Genomic DNA, 27,478 nt, shown 5'->3' on the forward strand with positions numbered 1-27,478 from the left:
TGTATACAAATAACCCTCAAATGGTTCATGGTTCAGAGAGGACAAGAAGAAAAAGGGGTGAGGGAAGAGAAGAGGGAATGAATGAAAGAGAAAACGTGGCAAAATGTTCTTTGTGGTACCCTTGAAACTGCTGTGATTTTGAAATGATTTCAAAACAAAGTTTTATATATTTTTTAATGTTTTTCTTTCTCCCCTTGATACCAGGAAGAATGAAGTTTTTAAAATGGCCAGGGGCAGTTATAGTCACAGTTACTTGAGAGGCTCAAGCTACTTGGGAAAGCTTGAGCCCAGGAGTTTGAGTCCAATCTAGACAACATAGTGTGAACCTGTCTCTTTAAAAAAAGTTGCAAAATGTTCATGGATGGAGAAGACGTGCTTGGCGTCAGGTGAAAGGGCTGTCTGTCGGTCGGGCGCTGTGGCTCACACCTGTAACCCCAGCACTTTGGGAGGCTGAGGTGGGCGGATCGCCTGAGCTCAGGAGTTTGAGACCAGCTTGGGCTACATGGTGAAACCCTGTCTTTACTAAAAATACAAAAAATTAGCCGGGTGTGGCCGCGTGCGCCTGTAGTCCCAGCTTCAGGAGGCTGTGGCAGGAGAATTGCTTGAACCTAGGAGGTGGAGGCTGCAGCGAGCCAAGACTGCGCCACTGCACTCCAGCCTGGGCGACAGAGCACGACTTTGTCTCCAAAAAAAAAAAAAAAAAACAGAAAGGGCTGCCTGCTGTCTTCAGAGTGAGTCAAAAGCACTGAGGCACAGTCTTCAGAGGCAGGAAATGGTTCTATTCCCCCACTTGCCTTCTGAGTCTTAGGAAGCCAGAAAGAGTGACGACATTGCTGAGACCAGAGCCTAGGGCTGCAGAGCAGTGGTACTCACGGCCTTTGACTGAGCACTCAGTAGGAGTGCCCTGCTCAGTGCCAAGGCCTCCCATGCGAGCCCTCATTGGAGCCTCTCAGCCACCTACAAGGTCAACCCGATTCCTCAGATGAGGATGCCGCCTCCGAGAGGCCACAGCAGGAAGGAGCAGAGCCGGGACTCCAAACAGGTCTGCTTCCTCCAGAATCCCGATTCTGAGCCACCACACTCTCCTGCCTTCAGCTCTATTGGTGTGTAAACTTTCTGTTTTTTGAGATGGAGTCTTGCTTTGTCGCTCAGGCTGGAGTGCGGTGGTGCTTTCTTGGATCACTGCAACCTCTGCCTCCTGGGTTCAAGCGATTCTCCCGCCTCAGCCTCCCCAGCAGCTGGGACTACAGGCACCCGTCACCACGCCCGGCTAATTTTTGTATTTTTAGTAGAGACGGGGTTTCACCAGTTGGCCACGCTGGTCTCAAACTCCGGACATCAGGTGATCCCCTGCCTTGGCCTCCCAAAAGTGCTGAGATTACAGGCATGAGCCACTGTGCCCAGCTAGGTGGTGTGTAAACTTTAAAAAAGCAGAGATTTCTTCCCACGAATGCAGACTGGGATCTCCACATGACCAGGTGCTGTGGACTGAACTGTAAATGCCCTCCAAATGCATATGTTGAAGCCCTAACCCCCCATATGGCTATTCTTGGAGATACGGCTTTTAGGAAGTAATTAAGGTTAAATGAGGTCATAATCCAGTAAGATTGGTGGCCTTGCAAGGGCCGTGTGCAGGCACCAAGAAAAGCCTACGTGAATAAGACAGCAAGAGGGTGCCCACCATGTTGGCATCCTCTGGCCTCAGATCTGTGGGGGACTGAGGGGGTGATGGGACAGGGAGAGAACAAGGAGTGGATTCTCTTGTCTTTTCTTAACTAAGGGTCTGGGAGCCGGAGGGCTGCACTGGGTGCTGGGACCAAGGGTACAGGCGCTTGGATCTCTCGTTTACAAGCCCCTACTTCTTTCCTGCTGTCTAACCCATACTCCTGATGCTCCCTGGAAAGGAGAGCAAGGGTCCTCAAACACACGTTAGCACTAGAAGGAAACCGGAGCTCATCCCAGTTGAGCCCTCCATTTGACAGACAGGGAAGCTGAGGCCCAGGGAGGTGAGGGGACCTGCTCTGTCTTTCCAATTGAGTATGTGGGGCAGAAGGAGTCCCCAGGGTACCGGCCCCAGCCGCCGTGCTATTTGACTTTCCCCAACAGGCATTGTACCTGAGCTACAAGATGCTGCCTGCCTCTCACAGGCCCTCTGAGGAGAAGACGGCCACATTACAGGATTGAAAACTACCACGAAAATCCTAGGAAGGGAAAGGAAGGTGAGAATTTTTTTTTTTTTGAGACGGAGTCTCACTCTGTCACCCAGGCTGGAGTGCAGTGGCACAATCTTGGTTCACTGAAACCTCTGCCTCCCGGGTTCAAGTAATTCTCCTGTCTCAGCCTCCCAAGTTGCTGGGACTACAGGTGCCCGCCATCACGCCCGGCTAATTTTTGTATTTCTAGTAGAGATGGGGTTTCAGCATGTTAGTCAGGCTGGTCTCGAACTCCCGACCTCAGGTGATCCACCCGCCTCGGCCTCCCAAAGTCCTGGGATGACAGGCGTGAGCCACCGCACCCAGCCTGAGAATTCTTTTCTGCCAATGGTGTGGGCCTCTCGACCTCACTCACCTACGCTGGCCCAGAGGTGAGGGTGACAATTTGAGGTAACACAAAGTCTCAACTATTTAAGAATCTGGTCATCCAGAGAGGGCCCCTGGAACTGCTCGAACGAACAGGTAAGAATCCCGAGGCAGGGTACCGACCTTGGTAGGCGAAATACAACCTATACTGTGGAGTGTTATTGACGATACAGCAAAATTCCACTTCGATGCCTCACGACTACTGAAAACAGGCTTTCTGAAGCAGCGCTTCCCTCACCACTCCCAGGAACAAAGTTCTGTCAAATGTTCATAGAGTTTCATTGGAAAAAAAGGAAAAAAGCTACAATATTTCTTCTTCTAAGATTTATTTTATAAACATGTAAGAAAAGTTCTAGATATTTATTGCGGGTCCGGTGATGCAGTAACAATCTGCCTTGACGCGAGTGTGCCGTTCTCAGTATCAAAAGCATTCTCTTCTTTTAGTTCGTAAGAGAAAAACATGGTTTAACTTCTCATTATTAACTTCTTGTTATTATAAGGTTTAAAAGCAATTACTGTACTTAGGTATCAAACTTATTTGTGTAGCAACTAATTCACCCGGGAAGCCACAGTTTGCCGTGGCTTCACAGCCAATTTTGACTTACATCTAAAGTGCGTGTTAGCATCTCACCATCACCTAATGCTTCGAGTGAGAAGTTTGAGGAATGCTGCTTTAGGCAAAAGAGCCACTGCAGGAATGAGTTCTGTTCTTTTCACCTGCTCTGGACTGCTGTCACTTTCCTCACCAACAGGACCACAGGCTTCAGAACTGGCTCAGCCGTCCTTCTTTGGGGCCTACCGCCTGCCTGCCAGCTTCCTCTGCGTCTATCCTGGGACAGATGAATCCTTTTCTAAAAAATAGTTTGGACTCTCTGCATGATTCCCTAGCAAACGCTTTAGAGAGCCGGGTCAGCTTCAGCTCCAACATGGCCATATCATTAAAATTTGAAGTTTACTCAGGTCTATTTAATGAGATTTTTTTTTTCTTATACAAGCATATGCACCTCTGAATAATTAGTCGTCCCTTTTTCGAATCTGGGGCTTTCATCTGGAATCAGACTAACCTGCAGACAGTGACGCCAGAGCTGGGCTGCGTTACCACAATTCATTCATTTACCAAACACTTGCGCAGCACTGCTCACTCTGGGCTGGCCTGACGAAAGGATACAGAGACACCACCACAAAGAACCTGGCTCATCAGGAGCTTGCTTACCAGCTAGAAAGGAAAAGACAACATGAAAATAAAGCATTGTACGCACATGGCGGAAAAATGACTAGCCTGTCAGTGGCCCCAGAGCCTCAGAGGATGGAGCCATTCCTGAGGCTGGAGGGTTTACAGATGCATCCCATCTTTACAGAAGACCTGCTGGATGCCAGGCACGCTGGCAGGCACCGGGGAAAGCCCGGTGAACAAGCAGACATGGTCCCTGCTCGCATGGAGCTTACAGTCTAGCAAGACAAACTCGGAACAAGAAATTGCAGTCCAGTGTAGAGGTGTGCGGGGTTACAGGGTACAGCGATTGGGCCTTATACACACATTTCACTTAAACACAATGGTATGTGTCTGAAAAACTGTGTAAAGAAGAAAAACAAATCAGTTGTTTGGGCCATTCCGCTGGCCCCTCCTTCACTCCGTGGGCACAGACCAGAGGGCGGGCGCGGGCAAGCTCACGCCTCTGCTGCCCCTGAGGCCTGCCTCAGCTCCCAAGCTCCCCAAAAGTGATCTTCTCGCCTAAGTGTGCTTCTAACACCTAAAAACAAGTGGTTTTTGCACAACTCAGCCCTAACTGCAGGCCAATCACTTCACCTGGTGCTCAACCAAACAGTAATCTGTTCCCACATGGGCAAGAAATGACTACATGGGACCTCAAGATGTTGGTCTTCAATATGGCACCTTCCTTAGATTTCTAAGAGGAATTTCAGTTACCCTCCATTTTTACCTTAGACACTGACCTTAGAACTGAATCCTGGAGAGAGCCAAGACTCTTCTGTGGCAGCGCCATGGGACACAGAGAAGGAGCCTAGACCCTGGCTCTGGAAGCTGGGGATTGCCTCCTAGGAGGGGCCCTAAGACCCTAAGTTGGTAAGGGGAACATTGAGGCGGGAGGGGGAGAAGCCTGGGGGGAAGTATTTCGCTGGAGGTAGGAACAGTTCTGTGCACAGTCTGTAGGGCTAGTGAGACCGAGATGCATTCAGGGAACTGGTGAGCAGAGGGCAGCGGAGATGGGGAGAACAGGCCAGGGATACTGCCAGAGGACAGACCCTGGCGAGCCTTATAAAAAGCTATCAGAAAGGGGGGAATTGATGTGTGTACGTATTTTTTGAGACAGGTCTTGCTCTGCTGCCCGGGCTGGAGTGCAGTGGCTTAATCATAGCTCACTGCAGCCTTGAATTCCTGGGCTCATGCGGTCAGGGGTGTGGAATTTATTCTCAGTGCAATAGTGAAGCTTTGGAAAAGTTTCAAGCAGAAGAGTAATAGAAGCAGATTTATATTTAAGAAAGTTCATCCTGAAGCATGTGAGAAGGTGCCCAACATCATCAGTCACTAGAGAAATACAAATCAAAAACCACAATGAGGGCCAGGCGTGGTGGCTCATGCCTGTAATCCCAGCACTTTGGGAGGTCGAGGCAGGAGGATCACTCGAGGCCACGAGCGTGAGACCAGCCTGGACAACATAACGAGACCCCATCTGTACAAAATGTATTTTAAAAAGAAAAAATAAAAATAAAAAACTACAATGAGGTACCACTTCACACCAGAAAATAGTGAGTGTTGGTGGAGATGTGGAGAAACTGGGGTCCTCACACATCGCTGGTGGAATGGAAAATGGAAAATGACACAACTGCCTGGAAAAGCCTCCTGGCGCCTCCTCCAAAGGTTAAAGGTGATCAGGACCCACCCACTCCACTCCTAGGCATAAACCCAAGTCATGAAAACACCTGTCCATGCAAAAACTTGTATGGGAATGTTCATAGCAACATTATTCATCATAGCCAAAAAGTAGGGCCAGGTGCGGTGGCTCATGTCTGTAATCCCAGCACTTTGGGAGGACGAGGTAGACAGATCACCTGAGGTCAGGAGTTCAAGACCAGCCTGACCAACATGGTGAAACCCCGTCTCTACTAAAAATACAAAAAATTAGCCAGGCGTGGTGGCACGTGCCTGTAATCCCAGCCACTCTGGAGGGTGAGGCAGGAGAATCGCTTGAACCCCGGAGGCGGAGGTTGCAGTGAGCTGAGATCGTGCATTACAGCCTGGGCAACAAGAGCGAAACCCCGTCTCAAAAATAAATAAAGAAGTAAAAAAAAATATATATATATATATATAATATATATCCCAAAAGTAGAAACAACTCAAATGCCCATTAACCAATAAGTGGATTAAAAAAAATGTGGCGTACCCATAAAATGGACTATTATTCGTTAATTTTTGAAAATGAAATACTGATACATGCTATGTGACGTGGGTGAACCCCAAAAATATGTGAAGAAGCCAGTCACAAATAGACACATAGTATATGATCCCATTTATACGAACTGTCCAGAACAGGCAAATCCACAGAGAGAGAAGGAAGATCAGTGGTGGCCAGAGGCTAAGAGGGAAGAGGGAATAGGGAGCGCTGCTAATGGGCTCAGGGTTTCTCTGGGTGATAAAAATGTTTTAAAATTGATTGCAGTGCTGGTGCACAACTCTGTAAATATACTGAAAGCGACTGAAGTGTACACTTTTAATGGCTGAACTGTATGCAAATTATATCTTAATTAAGCTGGTAACAACAACAAAGGTTCATCCCAGCTGCGGTGTGCAGAACGGAGAAAGGGCAGAGAGCAGTGAAGAGGCTGCTGTACAAATGCAGCTGGAAAGGACAGTGGCTGAAGTAAGGGGAGGGGTTCACAGGATCAGACTACAAGGGGGCCAGAGAAGGAGACTCCATCCTGCGGTGGACGCCACAAGTTCTCCTGGGTACCTGGAAACTCTCCAGAGAGGAGAGTGGGAAACAAACGAGGTATCTGCAATTACCATCAAGCAGCAAACATGGATTTAAAATCTCCTACCTATAAGACTAAGAGGAATACACAAAGTGGGTAGCCCTGTGCCCACATGTGTGGGGAGCGTCCAGGGTAAAAGCACGCCCAGCTGCCTGCCAGAGGCCTGTCCTGACTATCCATTCTCACTCCTAAACTCCAAAGAAAAGGCCTCGTCATTCAGGACACACTCAAGATGTTGCAAGATCTGAGTGACTGAGAGTGGGCTGAAGGGTTAGAGAGCCTAATAAGGCCAGTAACTCCGAGAAGTAAAATCTTCAAACCTGCCTTTCTGGGTTCCCTCTGCGTGTCTGTGAAAACTGAAGGCTACTCAAGTGTGTATTTTTCTAGGTTAGATCAAAGACCCAGTTCTGACTGCACACCACCTCCTTCCAGAATGTTTTTGCTGATCTCCAGCAAGAGACTGGTGAGCGCTGAAAGGCCATGGAACAAACGGGCCCGAGCTGCTGGTGGAAAACCAAAAGCAAAGTCTGCGAAGGGGCAGATTCTAAACGCTGCAGAGGCCATGCCAGCTGGGACCCTGACCACAAGACACCTCTGCCCCACTCGCAGAACGAGAGACTGTGCTGGGATGGGAAAAGCCCCTGTCCACACCTCATGCTCGCTCTCTCCTCGGCGCTTCCTCCAGCCACCTGCAATAGAAATTCTTGCTGGCCAGCCCACCGCCATCACAGCTTGGGAACAGTAAACTGCCACTGAGACGCACCAACAAAGCCAGGAATTCTGGTACCAGCTCACTCAACTGCTAGATGGGAAAACTGAGGCCCAGGTCCATGGAGCAGAGCCGGGGGTTGGCATCCAGGTCTCTGATTCTCAGACCCCCGCACTTCTCACTCTACCAACTCCCCAACCCCTGACCCTTCTTAAGAACCTGGCTCTCAGCCGTGTGCTTCACAGGGAAAGGAAAGCTGAGGAATCTCAGATGCCTTAGGTCTCAACTGGCAGAGAAACCAGAACCATCTCTCTCCTAGAATCCTATTAGGAAGCTGAAATACATCACAGTTATATGCTCTAATACTCTAAAGGGAGGGAGAAAAAGCAGGTTAATCAACAAAATATGGGACAATACAGTTTTTGTTGCAGCTCTCAAATCTTGCAACCCTTTTACTTCCTTTATTAATAACAGTGTTCTGCATTCATTCGTGCCACAGTGTAATTAACTATCAATGTGACCATGAGCTCGGCCACAAGTACAGATGGCCAGGATCCAGGCTGCACTGTGTGCGGCACAGCCCAGGCAGGTGAAGAGTTGTGACGTCGCAAAAAGGACCACGGCTTACGGCTTACGACCATCTCTAACTCCCATGTTCCAGCAAACCGAAGCGAAACACTGTTTCTCAAAACTGCAGAGGAATACAAAATTAAATACTACAAAACAAAAATCAGACAGCAAGAAGAAACAATCTACCTCCTCCTAATGGTAAAATAATCTGAAAGGGGTTTAAAAATAAATGAACTAAAATTTTCATAACTATTATCTTTTCTGCCAATTTTTAAGATGTCTTCAGATGCCACAACTTGGGGACAGAAAGAATAAATATCAATGTATTAACTTCTAGAGTGATAATAAACAACAGGACCCATCTCAGATGGATGGATTTTTTTCCTACTGGAGCCAAAAAGCAAGCTGAACTCTATGTACAACAGACAGGCTATACAACTAGAAGCATTTAAAAATAATAACACTCCTCTCTCTGCCTTCTTTCAAAGAATAGAATATATATTTAACAGCACAAAAGAAGACACCACTCGAGCTTCCCCTTTAGCCAACAGGAAGAATTTCCACATATAAAAATTAAAAATTTAAACTTCCAAATCATTTGTGTTTTAAACATAATACAGACTTAAAAATTCTTTAACATTAACCCATAATCCCACCCCCAGCACAAAAATCAACCCCAAATCCAGACGTCACAGTTTTTTGTTCCTAAAAATCCCACAGCACTGAACTTGATCTTCACATCAAGCTGACAGCAAGTAAGAGGCCCATGACATGAGCAATCCCCGAGGGAAGAACGGAAGCACAGTCAATGCTGCAGCTCTTATCTACCTGGGCGGCACTGGTGCACCTCTGAGGTCAGGTCGGTGAGATTCGCCCCCACACTAGGGTCCCGGAAGGGTGAGCTGGCCGCTTCCCTCCTCTTCCCCCTCGAAGGATGTCCAATAAGCACCTGGGAATTGACTTTTCTTGGGAAAAGGGTGCTGGTAACAGCTGTCAGGGCCAAGGCAATAGTGAGAAGTTCAGTTCTCTGCTCTTTGGATGAACTGTGTAAAACATTTCTTTTAAAAGACACAATGTTAAAAATATTAAGAAAAATGTCTACAAAATCTGGAGGGCTGCCTTTTTCTCAAAGGGTAAAGCCTGTGGGGTGATGGGAAAGGAATCGAGGGCCCAGAACTACAGCTCTGCAGCGAAAGATACAGACGCCCTTGAAAATGTGTCCCATTCTTAAGACGTCTTGCCGAAGTAGCAAGAGCTGAGAGGGTGACTTGTGAGCAGGAGCGAAAGGGCGCCAGCTCCTGCGGGGGAGGTTCCTACTGCGCGCCCCACCCTGTGCAAGAAGGTCAGGTTTTAGGGCAGTTGCCATAGGCCCCAGGGGCATCAGGACTCTGCCTCTGAACCAGAGCTGCTTTCCCGACTAACTTCAATCTGGAGAGATGGTAAGTTATCTAACCGGCTCTTCTTTTGGCGAGACTGCTCTTTCTCCTTAATCAGAGCCCCCCACGCCCTTTGCAGCTCGGAGTCGTCTTCCTCAGCGCCAGGTGCCCTGTGATCCACTTTCTTCGTATTCTTTTCTTTGGTCTTGGGTGCAGATCCTAGGCGAGTCCATAAATTACCTGTTTGGATGAGATGGCATTTCACTTTCACAGTCAGCACTAAGAACCAGGGTGGTACTGAGGGGGCAGTGGCACTGCCAACACCTGCTGTGCAGGAAACACCATCACAGTGCAGCCTTGGGTAGGTAAAATCTCACTTCCTGGGCCGCAGCCCCTGGCCTGCAAACAGAAGGGTCTGGACCCAGCAGGGGATTCTCACTGTGGGGGACAGGTCAGGTCCCTCCCTGTCACCAGACACATCAGAATCACCTGAGAGGCTGTTTCTTCCTACTCCTGCCCTTCCCTGCTGAGACACCACCCGGTGTGCCAATCCATTCTGCCAGTAGGCCATTCCCAGCTCCTTTCCAGCTTCAACATTCTACAAATCGACGGGCCTACTATACTGTAACATTTCAGAAATTCTGCCCTCCATCCATTACTTTTTGAAATATATTTCATGAAAATTGAACAATAGAGAAATACATGTTTAGAATTTGGTGGATAGCCACATTATAAGGCAATTAAAAGTTGTTTTTGTTTTTGTTTTCGAGACAAGGTCTTGCTCTGTTGCCCAGGCTGAAGTGCAGTGGTGCTGGCGCCCACCACCACGCCCAGCTAAGTTTTGTGTTTTTAGTAGAGACAGGGTTTCGCCATGTTGGTTAGGCTGGTCTCGGCCTCCCAAAGTGCTGGGATTACAGGTGTGAGCCACTGTGCCTGGCCTAAAAGTTTTATTTATAAAGTTTATAAAATGTGGCAAACAACTACGATAAAATGCTATGTGAAAAAAGTAGGACTTGTATGTGGACAAAGACCAGAATAGCTCACATGAAACTAAAAAGATTTGTGCCAAGCAGAAAGAACCAGGAGTGTGCTATTTTTTCCTATTTTCTAAGCATTCCTTACTGTTGAGATGATGCTGATGCTGATACTGATGATAACTATAATGGAAAAGGAATAATCACTTATGTTTGTCATGGGCTGTTTCTTGCCTTCTGCTCCAATACACCCATTGTCCTCTGCTCTCACTGAATCCCCATTCCCACGGGTTTTAAGTGTTACCAACCTGATTTCTTCTCCCGAGTATCGGCGTAGAGGCCTTTAATATCTTGCCTGGGAACACCGAGCCTACTATGCACATCAGAAGAGGGCTCTCTCCGAACGACTGGGTTACTACTAAAAGCCTTTTCCGGAGAATATGGTCTTTTTCCTAACCGCTGGCGTATATCTGAAAAAAGAGAAAAATTGCACCAGTGACCATGTGTGTGCTTTATGCTCAGAACCAGCCGCCTGAGACCTCTAGAGGATCTGGCACTAACCCCTGCCCCGCCCCCCAAGTGAGTACACAGGGCCTGACAATCAGGCTGCTACGTAGTCTTCCTTTGTAGTCAGTATGGATATCCCTAGGAAAATTCGGACATAGGGGCTGTCAGAGGAAAAATCCTCAACTGACTGCTCCAGAACTAAATTTCTGAAGAAACAACCATTTTTTTTTTTTTTTTTTTAAAGCAGAATCAAGCAGACTAAATAATTTACAAAAGTTTCAGCGAACAAAAAATCCTGTGAGCTCCCGGAAAGCGGAAGGCACAATCTTTGAACATGTAAGTAGTTTCCAATAAACGTATTACATTTAACCAGTAAATACAGAGAGACTGGAAAAAGCAAAGGATCCCTCAATCCCCCCAGAAATCCGCCTGTCCTCTGGAGTTCCCTCTCACAACGACAGCAACAACAGAAACACACTCATTGGCGAGGCCCTGTGCCGAGGTCTCCTCTCACTTTAGCTTCTCTCGGAGAGCAGCACCCTGGTCTCTCCGGTCACTGAGGCCTGAGCTCCTTTCCTCCAATGCTTCCTAGCACTGAGTCTAAGCTTCACAAGACTTCCTGTTCTTTATCCATTCTGTCTCCACCGACCTAGTTCAGGCTCTTGTTACTTTTTTAACTCTCTACCCCACTCCACTCTGCCCTGAAGTTATCTTTCTAAAACAGATATAAGATCAGGTTACTTCCCACGTTAAAAAAAAAATCAGGTCTGCCAACAGAGATCCTACCCTCCCCAAAGCCTGGCTCTAACGCTACTTTCTCTGAGAAACCTTTCACAATTTCCCTAGTAGATCTATGATGGCTCTGTGTCTCCTCCAAAGGCTTCTAACATTCCTAGCACCTAGCCCAGGGTCTGGCACATAGCAGATACGGCTAAAGACCTGTGGAATCAGTGTTTGAACATACAAATGATCTAGTTCAAACTCTTAACCATTCAGACAACCACCCAACTTAATTTCTATTATTCCTGGATATAAAGTATACCAGTGTCATAGAGTCAGATATGGTTGGCCCTCCTCATCCATGGGTTCCACATCTATAGACTCAACCAACTGCTGATTGAATATATTTGGGGAAAAAAAATAAGACATAACAGTACAGCAAAAAATAATACAAATTTTACAAAATACAGGATAAGAATTTATACTGTATTAGGTATTATAAATAATCTAGAGATGACTTAAAGTATATGAGAAGATGTGTGTAGGTTATATGCAGATAATACGTCACTTTATATGAGGGACTTAAGCATCAATGGATTTTCGTATCTGCAGATTTTGGTATCTGTAGGGGAGCGGGGAGGGGGTCCTAGAAGCAATCCCCCAGAGATACCAAGGAATAACTAATTATTTGGAATGAAAATATTTAAAGCTAGTTTTTCAGAAGTCTGATTACTTTTCATCTCCTAAATTTCCAACACCTAGCCCACAGTGTAGACATGATGAACCAGGACAGCTAAATCAGTTCACAGATCGCAGGTTCTACTCAGGAACCTATCTCTGCCCCAGTCTGCTTTCTGGAGCTCAGAATCCAGCCAGGAATCCAAGAGAACAGTACCTGATTTAGTACTGCTGACTGGTGGCCGTGGACGGGAGTGCTGACGCTTCTCATCTAATAGATGTCGGACATCTGCAAATTTCTCAGGTGGTAATTTGTTACCAATTCGGTTTTTGATATTGCTTGAAGATACACTATCTGCCCTCATGGAGTTCCTTTAAAAAGGGGGTAAGATGGGGCACAGTTAACCAACTTCAACTGTGAAACAAGGCCCAAACAACAATCTCATACTTTGGAGGAAACAATTTAAGAAATCCAGTCTAATATGGCCAACATTCACTTACAAATCCATAAACTTACAATTATTTGCTTATAGAAACCACGATCTGCCCGCTCTAAAGAGACTGGTCCAAGTAAGCAGGTTTTCGAAGGTGGTTTCCACACGTGTATGTGCTATCACAGAGCACGTAACTACAAGTCCCCCTCTTCCGGGACAAATGTTAAGTAGAGGCCTACAAAGGGATTGGGGCTTCCGCTCACACATGCTGTGATTTGGCTGTAGTCAACACACGGTATAGTCTACAGTCTCTCTCTTTAAAGGGCAGACTTCTCTTCTAAAGAGGTATGATACCATGCTAGGTGCCAGCACCGTTCCGGCGGCATTCACTACCAGAAAGTTCTCTGAAAACTAAAACTAAGAATGTGGGGCCGGGCGCAGTGGCTCACGCCTGTAATCCCAGCACTTTGGGAGGCCGAGACGGGCAGATCACGAGGTCAGGAGATCGAGACCATCCTGGCTAACACAGTGAAACCCCATCTCTACTAAAAATACAAAAAATTAGCCGGGCGTGGTGGCGGGCGCCTGTAGTCCCAGCTACACGGGAGGCTGAGGCAGGAGAATGGCGTGAACCTGGGAGGCGGAGCTTGCAGCGAGCCCAGATCGCGCCACTACACTCCAGCCTGGGCGACAGAGCGAAACTCTGTCTCAAAAAAAAAAAGTGAACAGGCCAGGCGCGGTGGCTCATGCCTGTAATCCCAGCACTTTGGGAGGCCAAGGCGGGTGGATCACGAGGTCAGGAGATTGAGACCATCCTGGCTAACACGGTCAAACCTCGTCTCTACTAAAAATACAAAAAATTAGCCAGGCGTGGTGGCGGGCGCCTGTAGTCCCAGCTACACGGGAGGCTGAGGCAGGAGAATGGCATGAACCCAGGAGGCAGAGCTTGCAGTGAGCCGAGATCGCACCACTGCACTCCAGCCTGGGTGACAGAATGAGACTCGTTTCAAAAAAAAAAAAAAGAAAAAAAAAAAAACCCTTCTGGAAAAAAATAAAGCAACACTTACCATCTTTTTAAACACGTATATTGTTTGTGTAATAACTAGACTTTGAGGAATTTAGTTAGTGCAATTGGAAGAAAATAGAAACCTAAAGTCCATCAAAAAGTAATTGGTTAAATAAATCATAATACTTTCAAACAACAGACTACATACAGTTGAAAAAAATAACGTCTACAATATGTTAAGTGAAAAATGCACAATGCAAAACTATAAACAGCATAACCTCATTTTTATAAAAAATACACTTTTATACAGATACATCTATAGTTTTTCCATGTGCCATATATACACACACACACACAAATAGCTGAAAGGTCATTCGCCAAATTGCTAACAGTAGTTACTGTGGGGAAAGAGTGGGAATACAGATGATTGTCACTAAGTTGTCTGTTGTTTTCATAACAAGACTCACTGCTTGTACAGAAGAAATACTGGATGCGTTTATAAACTCCTACAAGGGACTGAAATCAGAATAGATAAAAGACATAAAATTAGGAGGAATTAAGAAGTTATATTAGTATTTAAAATCAAATTTAAAGCTAGCATTGATAAAACAAAGTTTTACCTAATACTTTTCAACTGAGACTCCACTTCATCAGCATACATAGTCATTTTCATGCTTTTCTTTGGTGAAGGGGTAGAAATCATTTTCAGTTCTAGATCATAGTCCATTTCATCTGAGTCTGAGCTGCTGGCACTGGATCGTCTAGACGCACTCCGCTCCCGGGGCGGCTTGAGAGCCGGGAGCTCCTCGTGGTACTCTACCACCACTCTGTCATCTGCATCCATGTCCTGGTCTTCTTCCTCCTCTTCCTCTTCCTCCTCCTCCTCTTCCTCCTCTTCAATGGGTTCCTCGGGAACATTCACTAGCCCTGAAGAAATTAAACCAGAAAACATTAGGAAAAGCACTAAAATTAACAAATATGACTTTCCATTCTACATTGGTGACCTTTTTAAAAGGTGGGGTTCCCACCCCTGACATTTTATTGGAGCACTATCTATAACAGTGCCGAACGGACATTACTCTGATACTGCAACAGGAGGATGGCTAGGTAAGGTATGATGCAGCAGCCTAATCAAATACCATAAAGTCATTTAAAACACAACTGACCCTTGTGATTCACAGATTTTGTATTTGCAAATTTGCCAAATTTATTTGTAACTCCAAAATGAATACTTGCAATGCTTCCATGGTCATTTGCTGGCACGCACAGTGTGGCAAAAAACTCTGAGTCACCAGGCACACACACTCCCAGCAGAGGTCAAACAAAGCAACACTCTGCCTTCCTGTTTCATCTCATGCTGTAAACAAGCGTCTGTTTCAGTCCGACTGACGAGTGCTGCATTTTTCACACTTGTGTGCCTGCTGCTGATGTCACTGCTTAAAATGGCCCTGAGTGTCGCGCTGAAGTGCCGCCTAGCGTTCCAAGACGCAAGAGGGCACTGATGTGCCTTGTGGAAAAATACCGTGTCAGGTAAGGTGGGTTCGGGCATGAGTTATAGGGTTATTGGCCGTGAACTCAACGTCAACGAATCAACAATGTATCTTAAATAAGGTGTCTTTAAAGAGAAACATATGTAAAACAAGGTTACATATTGATCAACTGACAAAAATGATGTGACCAGAGGCTATGTGTATTCATATTTGCTAATTCAGCGTTTACAGTGAGTGACTTTAGAGAACATAAGCACCAGAATAACGAAAATGGAAAAATACGATGAACAAAAGAAGTAGAATATGAAGTATATGTTCACAAGAGTTATACTACTTATTATGAAAATAGACACATGGGAAAAACGTAACATGAAATTAGTCATCATACAGGGTACTAGAAATAGGGGCAATTTGCTTTTTAATTTCCTTAATATGGAAATAAAAAGTGTCTGATGAAAATATTTTAAAGTAACTAAAATTGGAAAAGTGTAACTGTGTAACAGAAAAGTATATGTGTTATTATTATTATTTTGAGACAAGGTCTTGCTCTGTTGCCCAGGTTGGAATACAGTGGCACAATCTTGGCTCACTGCAGCCTTGACCTCCCAGGCTCAGGCAATCTCAGCCTCCCAGGTAGCTGGGACCACAGGCATGTGCCATCATGCCTGGTCTGGCTAATTTTTAAAATTTTTGTAAAGACAAGGTCTCACTATGTTGCCCAGGCTGGTCTCGAACTCCTGGTTTCAAGTGATCCTCCTGCCCTGGCCTCCCAAAGTGCTGGGATTATAGGTGTGAGCCACTGTTCCCGGACTATGTGTATTATTAACATGTAGATCTCAAATACACAATTTTGTATATACACATTAAATAAAATGTCTAGACGTCATCCCTTTCTGTCCCCATTACAATGATAAATGTGTGTGTATGTTATTTTGTATGCTGACTTGGCTAGTTCTATTAGGCATGTAGAAGATTCCACAGATTAGACTCAAAACAAGAATAATTCTTTATAAAATATAAATAACATGGTTCTTTTACAATAAGCACCAAAAAAAGGAGTAAGAAACCCAAGTCATGATATCCCACTTTTCTGAGGCATTCACATGCACAAACCAACACGTACAGGGCACTCAACACAGCAGCCTATTTTTAATACAGAGAAAGAACAATACAATCAGTACATCTGACAAAATAATTTTAAAAATTGTTTTTGGCCAGGCATGGTGGCTCACGCCTGTAATCCCAGCACTTTGGGAGGCCGAAGTGGGTGGAACACAAGGTCAGGAGTTCAAGGCCAGCCTGGCCAACATGGTGAAACGCCCGTCTCTACTAAAAATACAAAAGTTAGCTGGGCATGGTGGCGCGTGCCTGTAGTCCCAGCTACTCGGGAGGCTAAGGCAGGAGAACTGCTTGAATCCAGGAGGTAGAGGCTGCAGTGAGCCGAGATCAAGCCACTGCACTCCAGCCTGGGAGACAGAGCGAGACTCCATCTTTAAAAAAAAAAAAAAAAAAAAATTGTTTTCATGCAGCTGCTGATATTAATAGTAGAAAAATTAGGATCTTAAGGAAAGTTATGTTTTAATTTTTCCTATGTCACATTTTGCTTTTTTTGATAGAACAGCTTTTACAAAATCATTTGACCTCTTTGGGCAACTTAAAATTAATTGTGACTTGACTTACTTTCCTATATGTTGGCAGAGGGTGAGGGCAAGGAAGAGAGGATGATAAAGTTTGGAACCTTAAAAGATTGCATTAAGAATAAAAATATGATTTCAGGAGCCAAACATGTGTCTACCCAAGAGCTGAGCAGGCAACTACCAGAATGCCGATGTTTATACGACGTCAAGCCAACGTCATCCCCAATCAGGGCTCTCTTCTTGATCACGTCCCGCTGAATACGACGGGAATGATATCTTCGCTTCCTGCAAGAATGCCAAAATAAGCACACAGTCAAAAACTAATAGGAAGGACCCTGAAATCCACTATTTCTTTTTTTTTTTTTTTTTGTGATGAGTCTCGATCTGTCTCACGGGCTGAAGTGCAAAGGCACCGTCTCAGCTCACTGCAACCTTCGCCTCTTGGGTTCAAGCAATTCTCCTGCCTCAGCCTCCCGAGTAGGTGGCATTACAGGTGCCAACCACCATGCAAGACTAATTTTTGTATTTTTAGTACAGATGGGGTTTCACCATGTTGGCCAGGCTGGTCTCAAACTCCTAACCTCAGGTGATCTGCTCGCCTCGTCCTCCCAAAGTGCTGGGATTACGGGCGTGAGCCACTGCATCCGGCCTCACTAATTCATTTCAACTACATGTTGACACAATGTTAGGTACTAACACAGATATTTTAAATGTAACTAACTAAATCTCAGCATTCCCCATCATTTACCACATTTAAGAATCTTGAATTCTTCCCTCTTGTCTTCCTCCCAGTCTACACAGGGTTTAGACATTTCACCACAGAATGCCAACTGAAGGATTAAGAAAAACTTAAATACTATTGCATTTGAAGGTTTTGGGCTTACCATGAATTGCTAAGAATTCCTTTCATGCCTCCGTAATTTGGATTCCCATATTTCATATAATACTGACTTCTTCTGGCTGCTCCAAGTTCCTTTTTGTCATCTACAAATGAATGACAATAATTACCTAGGATTTCCTGAGAGTACGAAGACAATGTTGAATTTTTTTTTTTAAATGTTTTCCATAGCTGGAATCAGATCAGCGCAATTTGCCAACAAAAAGTAAAAATCCACTACCAACGTTCACACTCTGAGTGCCCGCTACAGCAATGCAGTGTAGAGGGGACAAAGCAAAATACAGAGACGAACAAGGTTATAACTGCTGTTTTGGAGCCAAATGACTTAACGGAGAAAACAAAAATAAACAATACAAGATACAAGGTTCCAAGAGGCATAAAAGAGCTTTAGGTCATTACAGGTACTCAGGAATCAAAAAGGCTTTCTCAAAATGGTGGCATTTTTGCCACCCCATGAAAGATGATACTCACTTCGGAATAACATGCCAACAACACAGAATCAGGATTAAGGAAACAGACTATATATAATTCCATGTATTTGGTAAATCAGTTTTTCCAGCTTATTGTGTTCCTTAGAATGGCTTTAAAAAACAGCATAGTACTGTACATGTAGAATGTACTCAAACAGCCACTTAAATGAGTAAATGTGGTAAAGATCACATATGTCAAGTTGAAATGTCAGTTAACAGGAAAGAAAGGTGGTCAGTCATCATAAATTTTTGTCCAAAGCAGTAATACAAAGGCCTTCCACAGTTCTTGGACACTCTGACTGTAAAGAACAAACACCACTATAAATATATCCAGTGCTGCAGGTAAACGTGACAACACAAACCAGTATGTATAGCCCCCAACCCCCAAACCCCTCAAACCATGCCCACCAGCTCCTTGGAGAAATGGCTGATTCCAGATGTGGAGCAGGTAAGATGCAAAATGAGTCTGGAAAAGCAAGATGTTTTGCTGTGCCATAAAGAAAGGGGTTCTACCGGCCAAATCCAAGACAATTTGTAAATTAAAATACTGATATCAGGCCGGGTGAGGTGGCTCATGCCTGTAATCCCAGCACTTTGGGAAGCCGAGGCGGGCGGATCGCAAGGTCAAGAGATCGAGGCCAGGCACGGTGGCTCAAGCCTATAATCCCAGCACTTTGGGAGGCCGAGGTGGGTGGATCACGAGGTCAGGAGATCGAGACCACCCTGGCTAACACGGTGAAACCCCATCTCTACTAAAAATACAAAAAATTAGCCGGGCGTGGTGGCAGGCGCCTGTAGTCTCAGCTACTTGGGAGGCTGAGGCAGGAGAATGGCGTGAATCTGGGAGGCGGAGCTTGCAGTGAGCCGAGATCATGCCACTGCACTCCAGCCTGGGCGACAGAGCGAGACTCCGTCTCAAAAAAAAAAAAAAAAAAAAAAGAGATCGAGACCACCCTGGCCCACATGGTGAAACCCATCTCTACTAAAAATACAAAAATTAGCTGGGCATGGTGGCGTGCACCTGCAGTCCCAGCTACTAGGGAGGCCGACAGGAGAATTGCTTGAACCAAAGAGGCAGAGGTTGCAGTGAGCTGAGATCGTGCCACTGCACTCCAGCCTGGCAACAGAGCGAGACTCCATCTCAAAACAAACAAAAAAATAAAAAAAATAAAATACTGATATTATTGGATGATAACCCACTGAATAAAGAAGCCAGGATTCTAAACTGAGGTAAATAAACAAACAAATAGGTAAAAACAGAAAGCTCTTCCGTAGAGCACCTGTCTACTAGTAAAGAAATGATACAGTCAGAAAGGCATCAACAGATACTAAAGCTACTGCATGAAGCTCCCATGAGCAACAGCTATTTACATGATTTCAAAGTAACTGCCCACCAAGTTTTTATTTTATTCATTTTTTAATTTTTAAAAATAGGGATGAGGTCTTGCTGTGTTGCCCAGCCTGGTCTCGAACTCCTGGGCTCAAATGATCCTCCTGCCTCAGCCTCCCAAAGTGTTGCAATTACAGGCATGCGCCACTGTATCCAGCCAGCCCACCAATTTTTAAATTACAAATGGAAAAATAGTAACTTTACAGTGGAAAAACCTAGTGATGATGATCTTAACCAAGTGAATAAAGTGAACGCCCCTAGGACCGGGACAAGTAAGTATCCCAGGCCTCCTGACGTGATGCCTTGAAATGACATGACATTGCTTCTGTGGCACGACTGTCTGAAATGCACAACCCAAATTCAACCACGAGGAATCATCAGACAAACCCAAACTGAGGGACATTCTATACAATAGTAAACCTATACTCTTGGAAAACATGGGAGGACAGAAGTAGTTCCAGCTTAAGGGGGACTAAGGAAACATTACATACTTACACACTCAGTCCTGGATGGATCCTAGACCTGGGGGCTGGGCGGGGAATATATAAAGGACATTATTGGAACAACTGACAAAATTTGAATATCGACTACGGATTAGGTGACAGTACTGTATTAATGTTAAATTTCTTGATTTTGATAAGTGTGCTATGTATGAGACAATGTTCTTGTTCTTTGGAATACATTTAGGGGTGATGGCTTTTATCTTCAATCAACTCTCAAATGATTGAAAAAACCAGTATGTGTATATGTTTATACATATATACACATACACATTTTAAATGCCCACCAAAAGTCACTGTGTGTAAACAGTCTTATGAGAAGGGAATTAGAACTGAATGGTACATTGGCAATGTTCAGGAGGACGTTGCTGTAATAAATAAAGTTTCACTTTAAAGTTTTCATAATTCAGATGGTAACTGGCTGAAAACATATGGGGCAAACCAGTTTTAACAGAAAATAACTCACTTTAGCCAGAAGTCACAGAAATATACAAATAGTTAATATCCATTTTAAAATCAGAAATTCCAACTCAGGTGGCAAACAATTATTTCATAAGCGCAGAATATTATAGTTCAAAGGGAACTTTGAGATTACTTGATCTAACTTCTATTCAAAAAAGAAGGATGTCATTCCATAATAACTCATTTTGATTGAAAATACGAAACAATACCAAATATCATATTTACCTTTTGTAGCAAATCTCATGAATAACCTGTTTCCTTTAGCAAGTTTGTTAGCTGGACGAAGATCGTTTCTTAACAAAGACTCCTCTTCTACCTGAGACAACGTGTCCAACTTAAGAAAGAAGAGTATTTTTAATATAAAAATTAAAGTCCTTTTGATATTTATTCAGTAGTAAAGCTACCATCAAGAAAAGCATTCTACCTTTAATACTTGCAAGCATTACAGCACTAGTTCCTCTGTAGAATTTCTAACTCAGAGGTTTCCTCTGCCCACCTTGTCTAAAAGAACGGTCTCCATCATTCTCTATCCCCTACTCTAGTTTTCACAGCACTCATCGCCACCTGACACAGTGTAAGGTATCTGTGCATCAGTGTATCCTCTGTACTCCCCACTAGAGTGCAGGCTCCAAGAGGGCCAGGACTTTGTTTAACTTGAAGCTATATCCCTAGCACTTAGAATACGGTATATAATAGGTACTCAGTAAATATTTTTTAAATGAATACATGCTAATATTTTTAACAATGTACATAATCCATTAGGAAGTATGCCATTACTTGCTGTTTCTTCATTTTACCAATTAGATAACACTTCAAAGTATTTCTCAATAAAACTATTTTCTCTTTTGTAGAAGCATGAGTACTATTCTAAGATTTCAAGGTGAATTGTTATATCCATGCGAACTTAAAGGACAAGAGCCTGATGCACCCTCAGAAGGTCTAACGGTGAAAGCTAGAGAGCCGGGCGTGGTGGCTCAAGCCTGTAATCCCAGCATTTTGGGAGGCCGAGACAGGCAGATCTCGAGGTCAGGAGATCGAGACCATCCTGGCTAATACGGTGAAACCCTGTCTCTACTAAAAAATACAAAAAACTAGCCGGGCGAGGTGGCGGGCGCCTGTAGTCCCAGCTACTCGGGAGGCTGAGGCAGGAGAATGGCGTGAACCTGGGAGGCAGAGCTTGCAGTGAGCTGAGATCTGGCCACTGCACTCCAGCCTGGGCGACAGAGTGAGACTCCGTCTCAAAAAAAAAAAAAAGGCCGGGTGCGGTGGCTCAAGCCTGTAATCCCAGCACTTTGGGAGGCCGAGATGGGCGGATCACGAGGTCAGGAGATCGAGACCATCCTGGCTAACATGGTGAAACGCCGTCTCTACTAAAAATACAAAAAAAAACTAGCCGGGCGAGGTGGCAGGCGCCTGTGGTCCCAGCTACTCGGGAGGCTGAGGCAGGAGAATGGCGTGAACCTGGGAGGCAGAGCTTGCAGTGAGCTGAGATCCGGCCACTGCACTCCAGCCTGGGCGACAGAGCGAGACTCCGTCTCAAAAAAAAAAAAAAGGCCGGGTGCGGTGGCTCAAGCCTGTAATCCCAGCACTTTGGGAGGCCGAGATGGGCGGATCACGAGGTCAGGAGATCGAGACCATCCTGGCTAACATGGTGAAACGCCGTCTCTACTAAAAATACAAAAAAAAACTAGCCGGGCGAGGTGGCAGGCGCCTGTGGTCCCAGCTACTCGGGAGGCTGAGGCAGGAGAATGGCGTGAACCTGGGAGGCAGAGCTTGCAGTGAGCTGAGATCCGGCCACTGCACTCCAGCCTGGGCGACAGAGCGAGACTCCGTCTCAAAAAAAAAAAAAAAAAAAAAGAAAGCTAGAGAAAAAAACACAACTAAGTCTTTAAGGCTTAAATTAAAAAGACAGTAGCAATTTTTTACAGTAACTTTCCACCTGTCTTTCCACTGTTACTAACCTCCACATCACTGGAATTCTCATCTTCAACCTCTCCTTCTTCAGCTTCATCATCCTCTGAACTGTCCTCCTGCTTGTCTAAAATGGAATGTGAAGGACAAGACGAAACAAGATAAAATATTTCATATAATGAGATACAAGATGAACTATCTCATATAATTTTAAAAGTCCAGTATTTTCTCCTATTTCCTGATGATCTAAAGCATCATAGCTTAGTTCAGAAACGCTTGGTGATGAGATGCTATATAGAGCTCTGCTCAGAAACTCAAAGGCCCACAACAGGACTGTGTAAAGAAGAGGACTTTCAGACCCCAGTTCCCTCCTTTGTGTTCAGTTACCTTTTTTCCTTTTCTCGGCTGACTTGTCCTCACTGGCATCCCTGCTTCTTATCTTATCCTGGGCAGGCAGGGAGCTCATATTGATAAGTGCTCGAGTGGCTGTCATTTCATCCAGCCAAACTACATTACCTAAAATAAAATGTAAAATAAGACATTACATGGCTTTGTAAATGGTAAAAGCTTCTTGAGAGCAGATTCCGCATCACATTCATCACTACAGCCTCATCTAGCAACAGATTACCATCAGTAAATATACAAACCAACTAATGAAGAGAAACACAGGCCAGGCATAGTGACTCACGCCTGTAACCTCAGTACTTTGGGAGGCCAAGACAGGAGACTTGGAGGGAGATCATCCTGGGCAACATAGTGACACCCTGTCTCTACAAAAAATACAAAAATTAGCTGGGCATGGTAGCATGAGCCTGTAGTCCAGGTACTGGAAAGGCTGAGGTGGGAGGACGGATTGAGCCCAGGATATTGAGGCTGCGGTGTGCTGAGGTCACACCACTGTACTCCAGCCTGGGTAACAGGGTGAGACTTTGTCTCGAAAGAAATGAAAAGTTAAAAATAAATTAAAAAGAAAGAAAGAGAGAGAGAGAGAGAGAGAGAGAGAAGGGAGGGAGGGAGGGAGGGAGGGAGGGAGGGAGAGAGGGAAAGAGAGAGAGATGAAAGAGAAAGAAAGAAAGAGAGAGAGAGAGAGGAAGAGAAAGAGAAAGAGAAAGAGAGAGAGAGAGAAAGAGAAAGAGAGAGAGAGAGAGAGAGAGAGAGAGAGAGAGAGAGAGAGAGAGAGAGAGAGAAAGCACTTTGGGAGGCTGAGCCGGGCGGATCACAAGGTCAGGAGATGGAGACCATCCTAGCTAACATGGTGAAACCCCATCTCTACTAAAAATACAAAAAATTAGCCAGACGTGGTGGTGGGTGCATGTGGTCCCAGCTAATCGGGAGGCTGAGGCAGAACGGCATGAACCTGGGAGGCAGAGCTTCCAGTGAGCCAAGATGATGACACTGCACTCCAGCCTGGGCAACAGAGTGAGACTGTCAAGAAAATAAAAAAAAAGAAAAGAGAAGAAAAGGGAAGGGGGAAGGGAAGGGGGAAAGGGGAAAGCGGAAGGGGGAAGGGGGAAGGGGGAAGAAGGAAGTGGAAAGGAAAAAGAGAGAGGAAAGGGAAGGGAAAAGAAAGAAAAGGATAGTAAAACCTCTCTGATGAAATTAGCCTAGAGTTGCATTTCCAAACTGGGTTCCACAAAATAAGTATTCCATGAAAAAGGGTTGTGTGTATTAAAACTACTTGGGACAGAACACAGGTAGTTAAATACTGAATATTCAAGTATTAGCAGTTCTTGATGATAACTGTCAAATAAGTTTGGATTGTCCTTTACACTACCGCCCCCTACAGGAAGCCCTTTGCTGTTCCTTGTCAGGACGTGCTAAGTGATGTTCCCCCTTCCCTCTGGAAAACGTGGGTGACGGAGGTATCCCTGGGATATGTAGAATGGAGGCATGACAGCCAGTTGGCTTTGCAGCAACTAATTTAATGTGCCCTTTTAAGGAAGATAATTTAGCAAGAAAAGGGTTTTGAGAAGTCTCACAGAAAACAAACCTCTTTAACTTTGTTTAAAAGAGTATTTCTCAAACTTCTGTGTCCCCTGTATCTCAGTTTGGGAAATGACGGTCTGAGGCTCTCACTTCTGTTACTAATGTGCCACGTGGCCTTAGGCAACATGTTCCTTCCTCTGTTTCTCAGGTTCTGACAAGTAACACGAGGTAGGTGAACTATGTAATTCTGAGAGCCCCTCCAATTCTACTATGCCTCAGCCACAGTTTGAATGACTTAGATCAGGGTTAGTAAACTATAACCCTCAAGCAAAAGCTAGCCCACCACCTGTTGTTTATTTATATTTGTGCCAGCTTTATTTAGGTATGATTAATATACAATAAACTACACACATCTACCACCTGTTTTTTGGTGGGTTTTTGTTTTTTTTGAAATGAAGCCTCACTCTGTTGCCCAGGCTGGAGTGCAGTGGCACTTTCTCAGCTCGCTGCTGCCTCTGCCTCCCGGATTCAAGCAACTCTCCTGCCTCAGCCTCCTGAATAGCTGGGATTATAGGCGTGCATCGCCACATCAGGCTAATTTTTGTATTTTTAGTAGAGACGAGGTTTTGCCAGGTTGACCAGGCTGGTCTTGAACTCCTGATCTCAAGTGATCCTCCCAAAGTGCTGGGATTACAGGAGTGAGCCACCATGCCCGACCTACCACCTGTTTGTGTAAATAAAATTCCACCGGAAAACAGCCAGGCTCCTAGTTTACGTATGATTTATAGTTGCTTTCATGCTACCACAGCAGAGCTGAGTACATATGACAGAGACCATTAAGCCTACAAAGCCTCAAATATCTGTATTCCAGCCCTTCAAAGAAAAAGCTTTGCCGGTTCCTGATTTGGATAGTGTAAGTTAAACAGAAAGAAAAAAGGAGAAAAATGTTTCACTCAGTCATGTTTCTCTTCAATGAAGACCTCTTCCGAAGAGAGCAGCTAAGAAAACCAGGCTGCTATCCAGGGTGCCACCTAGTAGGTCAGCCAGCTGGCAGCAAGGAAAGCCAGACTAGATGTGAGTCAAGACAAGAAGCCAGCAAAGCAGTAACAAGAGGTCAGGTCAGACTTACAGTAAGCAGACAAGTTAAAATTACAGTTGGCCCACAAGGTGGAAAGAAAGCTCATGGGTTAGGGCAAGCAGGTGATATTCTAGAACACGCAGTTCAAGGCAAGCAGAAAGGAGAGGTCTACGAGAGTGTTTAGCTCTAGGTCATTCTGTCTATTCAGAACGACACGCTGTCGAGTGTGTATTCTGGTCTCTCTCTAGGTCAGAGACACAGGCAGAGTCAGCCCTCTGAGTAACAGTACAGAAGGCAGCAATGACAAAGTCCGAGGCTCTGAAAATGCAGCCCCAAGTCTATGCAGTTGGATCCTCTCCTTTATTGGGAAAAGGTGAGTGTTAAAGGGGCCTCACTCAAGTACGGCAGATTCAGATGCCAGTAACCCACCTCCTAGAGCCCTGGCCACCACCTCTAAGCTGACTTGGAAGACTATGGGGTATGGGCTGGCAGACTGGTAAGGGCATGCTGGGTTTCACTGCTCGACAAGTTTTTCTCTCCTGGACTAACAGTAGAAGTTAGGCATAAACAAGGAGTATGAGCCATAATCATTCATCATCTCTGATGGCAGGACCTCTTGAAAAATCATCAACAAAAGCATATTCACAGAAAACTCGGTGTACTTACAGGAGGTATCATCCAACCATTCGATGTGAGCTGGAGGATATTCTTTAAAATAGGAAAAGACATCTTGGGTGCTCATCTCATCTACTCCGCAAATATAGATTGTCTCCAGTCTCACTTTGGGAATTGCTAGAAAGACAAGACACAGAAAAGATGATAGAATTTTCCTTCCCACAACTGCACATCCCATCCGCCCTCCTTCCTAACAGTTCAGACAACACGAGTTTAGAAAGAAACATGCTGAGAGAAACTACAATTATTTCAAAAGAGCACGAGACATAACAGTAAGGTAAACTAACTTAATTTTTATCACTGAACAACAGCATTAATTCGGAACAGGTGTATCAGGCTCAGAAAGATCAAACAAAGGGTGTTGATAAAATACATGATACCTCTCCCCACATTAATCTGTAGCAATCAGAGCACTATCAAGCTCAACAGCAGTATTTGTTGAAGCTAACTGGCTGATTCCAAAATTTTTAAATGTATATTGAAGAGAAATGTGCAGTAGTGGAGACAATTCTGAAAGATGCTGCCCATGACTATGTCAAAGCATGAAACTAAAGATCCTACAAGTCAATTAAGAAAAAAAAGACAACCCAAAATAAAAATGGGCAAAGGACATGAGTAAGCAATTTACATAAAAGGAAATACAAAAGGCCAATAACCATGTGAGGAGATGGGCTGACCTCACTACCGATTATTAACATGCACATGAAAACAAGAGGATAGCAGTTTTCACCGACCAGATTTTACATCTCATTTTTCCCACGTCTCTGGTACTTGAATCAAGATATCTTACATATTTTAGTGTGAAATGTTGGCAGTAAGTAGGGGAAAGAGTTACTTCCCCTGCTGGTGGGCATCGTCACTTTGAAGGGCAAACTGGAAGGGTCTATTAAAAACGTAATTCTGGCCAGGCGCGGTGGCTCAAGCCTGTAATCCCAGCACTTTGCGAGGCCGAGATGGGCGGATCACGAGGTCAGGAGATCGAGACCATCCTGGCTAACACGGTGAAACTCCGTCTCTACTAAAAATATAAAAAAACTAGCCGGGCGAGGTGGCGGGTGCCTGTAGTCCCAGCTATTCATGAGGCTGAGGCAGGAGAATGGCGTGAACCCAAGAGATAGAGCTTGCAGTGAGCCGAGATCGCGCCACTACACTCCAGCCTGGGCGACAGAGCAAGACTCCGTCTCAAAAAAATAATAATAAAATAAAATTTAAAAAAAGAATTTAATGTCTGTTACTCCCAAGCATGTTTTTACATGCCAGTAACAAAATTAAAAAATTTTTTCTCCCATCCTTCTTCTGCAGATATATGCTACTACTACTATTTAAAACAAAAACATTTTACAAATAAAAAAATGTGTTTAACAATTTTAAACACATAATAATTTTAAATCTCAAAGAGTTAAGAGATGCGTTTAACAGGAGCCCATGTAAGTGTGGCCAGAGTAACTCAGTTGAGTACTTTCCTGACAGCCCAGATTTAAAAAGATAAAGATACCGT

General features: G+C 44.7%; 1 protein-coding gene across 4 annotated transcripts in view; it reads right to left on the minus strand.

The window, feature by feature from the left end:
* NCBP3 (nuclear cap binding subunit 3) overlaps positions 1-27,478 on the minus strand; it is a 43,300-nt gene that overhangs the window by 1,211 nt on the left and 14,611 nt on the right. The window contains exons 4-15 of one of the 4 annotated variants that reach the window (XR_005236755.2): positions 25,972-26,097; positions 22,689-22,817; positions 22,352-22,428; positions 20,616-20,724; positions 17,555-17,654; positions 16,852-16,955; positions 14,164-14,470; positions 12,321-12,475; positions 10,507-10,668; positions 9,302-9,464; positions 8,677-8,838; positions 3,621-7,969 (exon numbers count right to left, since the gene is read on the minus strand). Coding sequence is in view for 1 of the 4 variants with exons in the window: in XM_037987455.2 (XP_037843383.1) it covers positions 8,730-8,838; positions 9,302-9,464; positions 10,507-10,668; positions 12,321-12,475; positions 14,164-14,470; positions 16,852-16,955; positions 17,555-17,654; positions 20,616-20,724; positions 22,352-22,428; positions 22,689-22,817; positions 25,972-26,097 (1,541 nt within the window). In the remaining 3 variants the exon portion in view is untranslated. Of the gene's footprint in view, positions 1-3,620; positions 8,839-9,301; positions 9,465-10,506; positions 10,669-12,320; positions 12,476-14,163; positions 14,471-16,851; positions 16,956-17,554; positions 17,655-20,615; positions 20,725-22,351; positions 22,429-22,688; positions 22,818-25,971; positions 26,098-27,478 lie in introns of those variants that run through there. The other 3 variants (XR_012088723.1, XR_005236756.2, XM_037987455.2) reach the window with 3 other exon arrangements.

The sequence above is a fragment of the Chlorocebus sabaeus genome, chromosome 16, assembly GCF_047675955.1.
Source record: "Chlorocebus sabaeus isolate Y175 chromosome 16, mChlSab1.0.hap1, whole genome shotgun sequence".
NCBI classification, from domain to species: domain Eukaryota; kingdom Metazoa; phylum Chordata; class Mammalia; order Primates; family Cercopithecidae; genus Chlorocebus; species Chlorocebus sabaeus.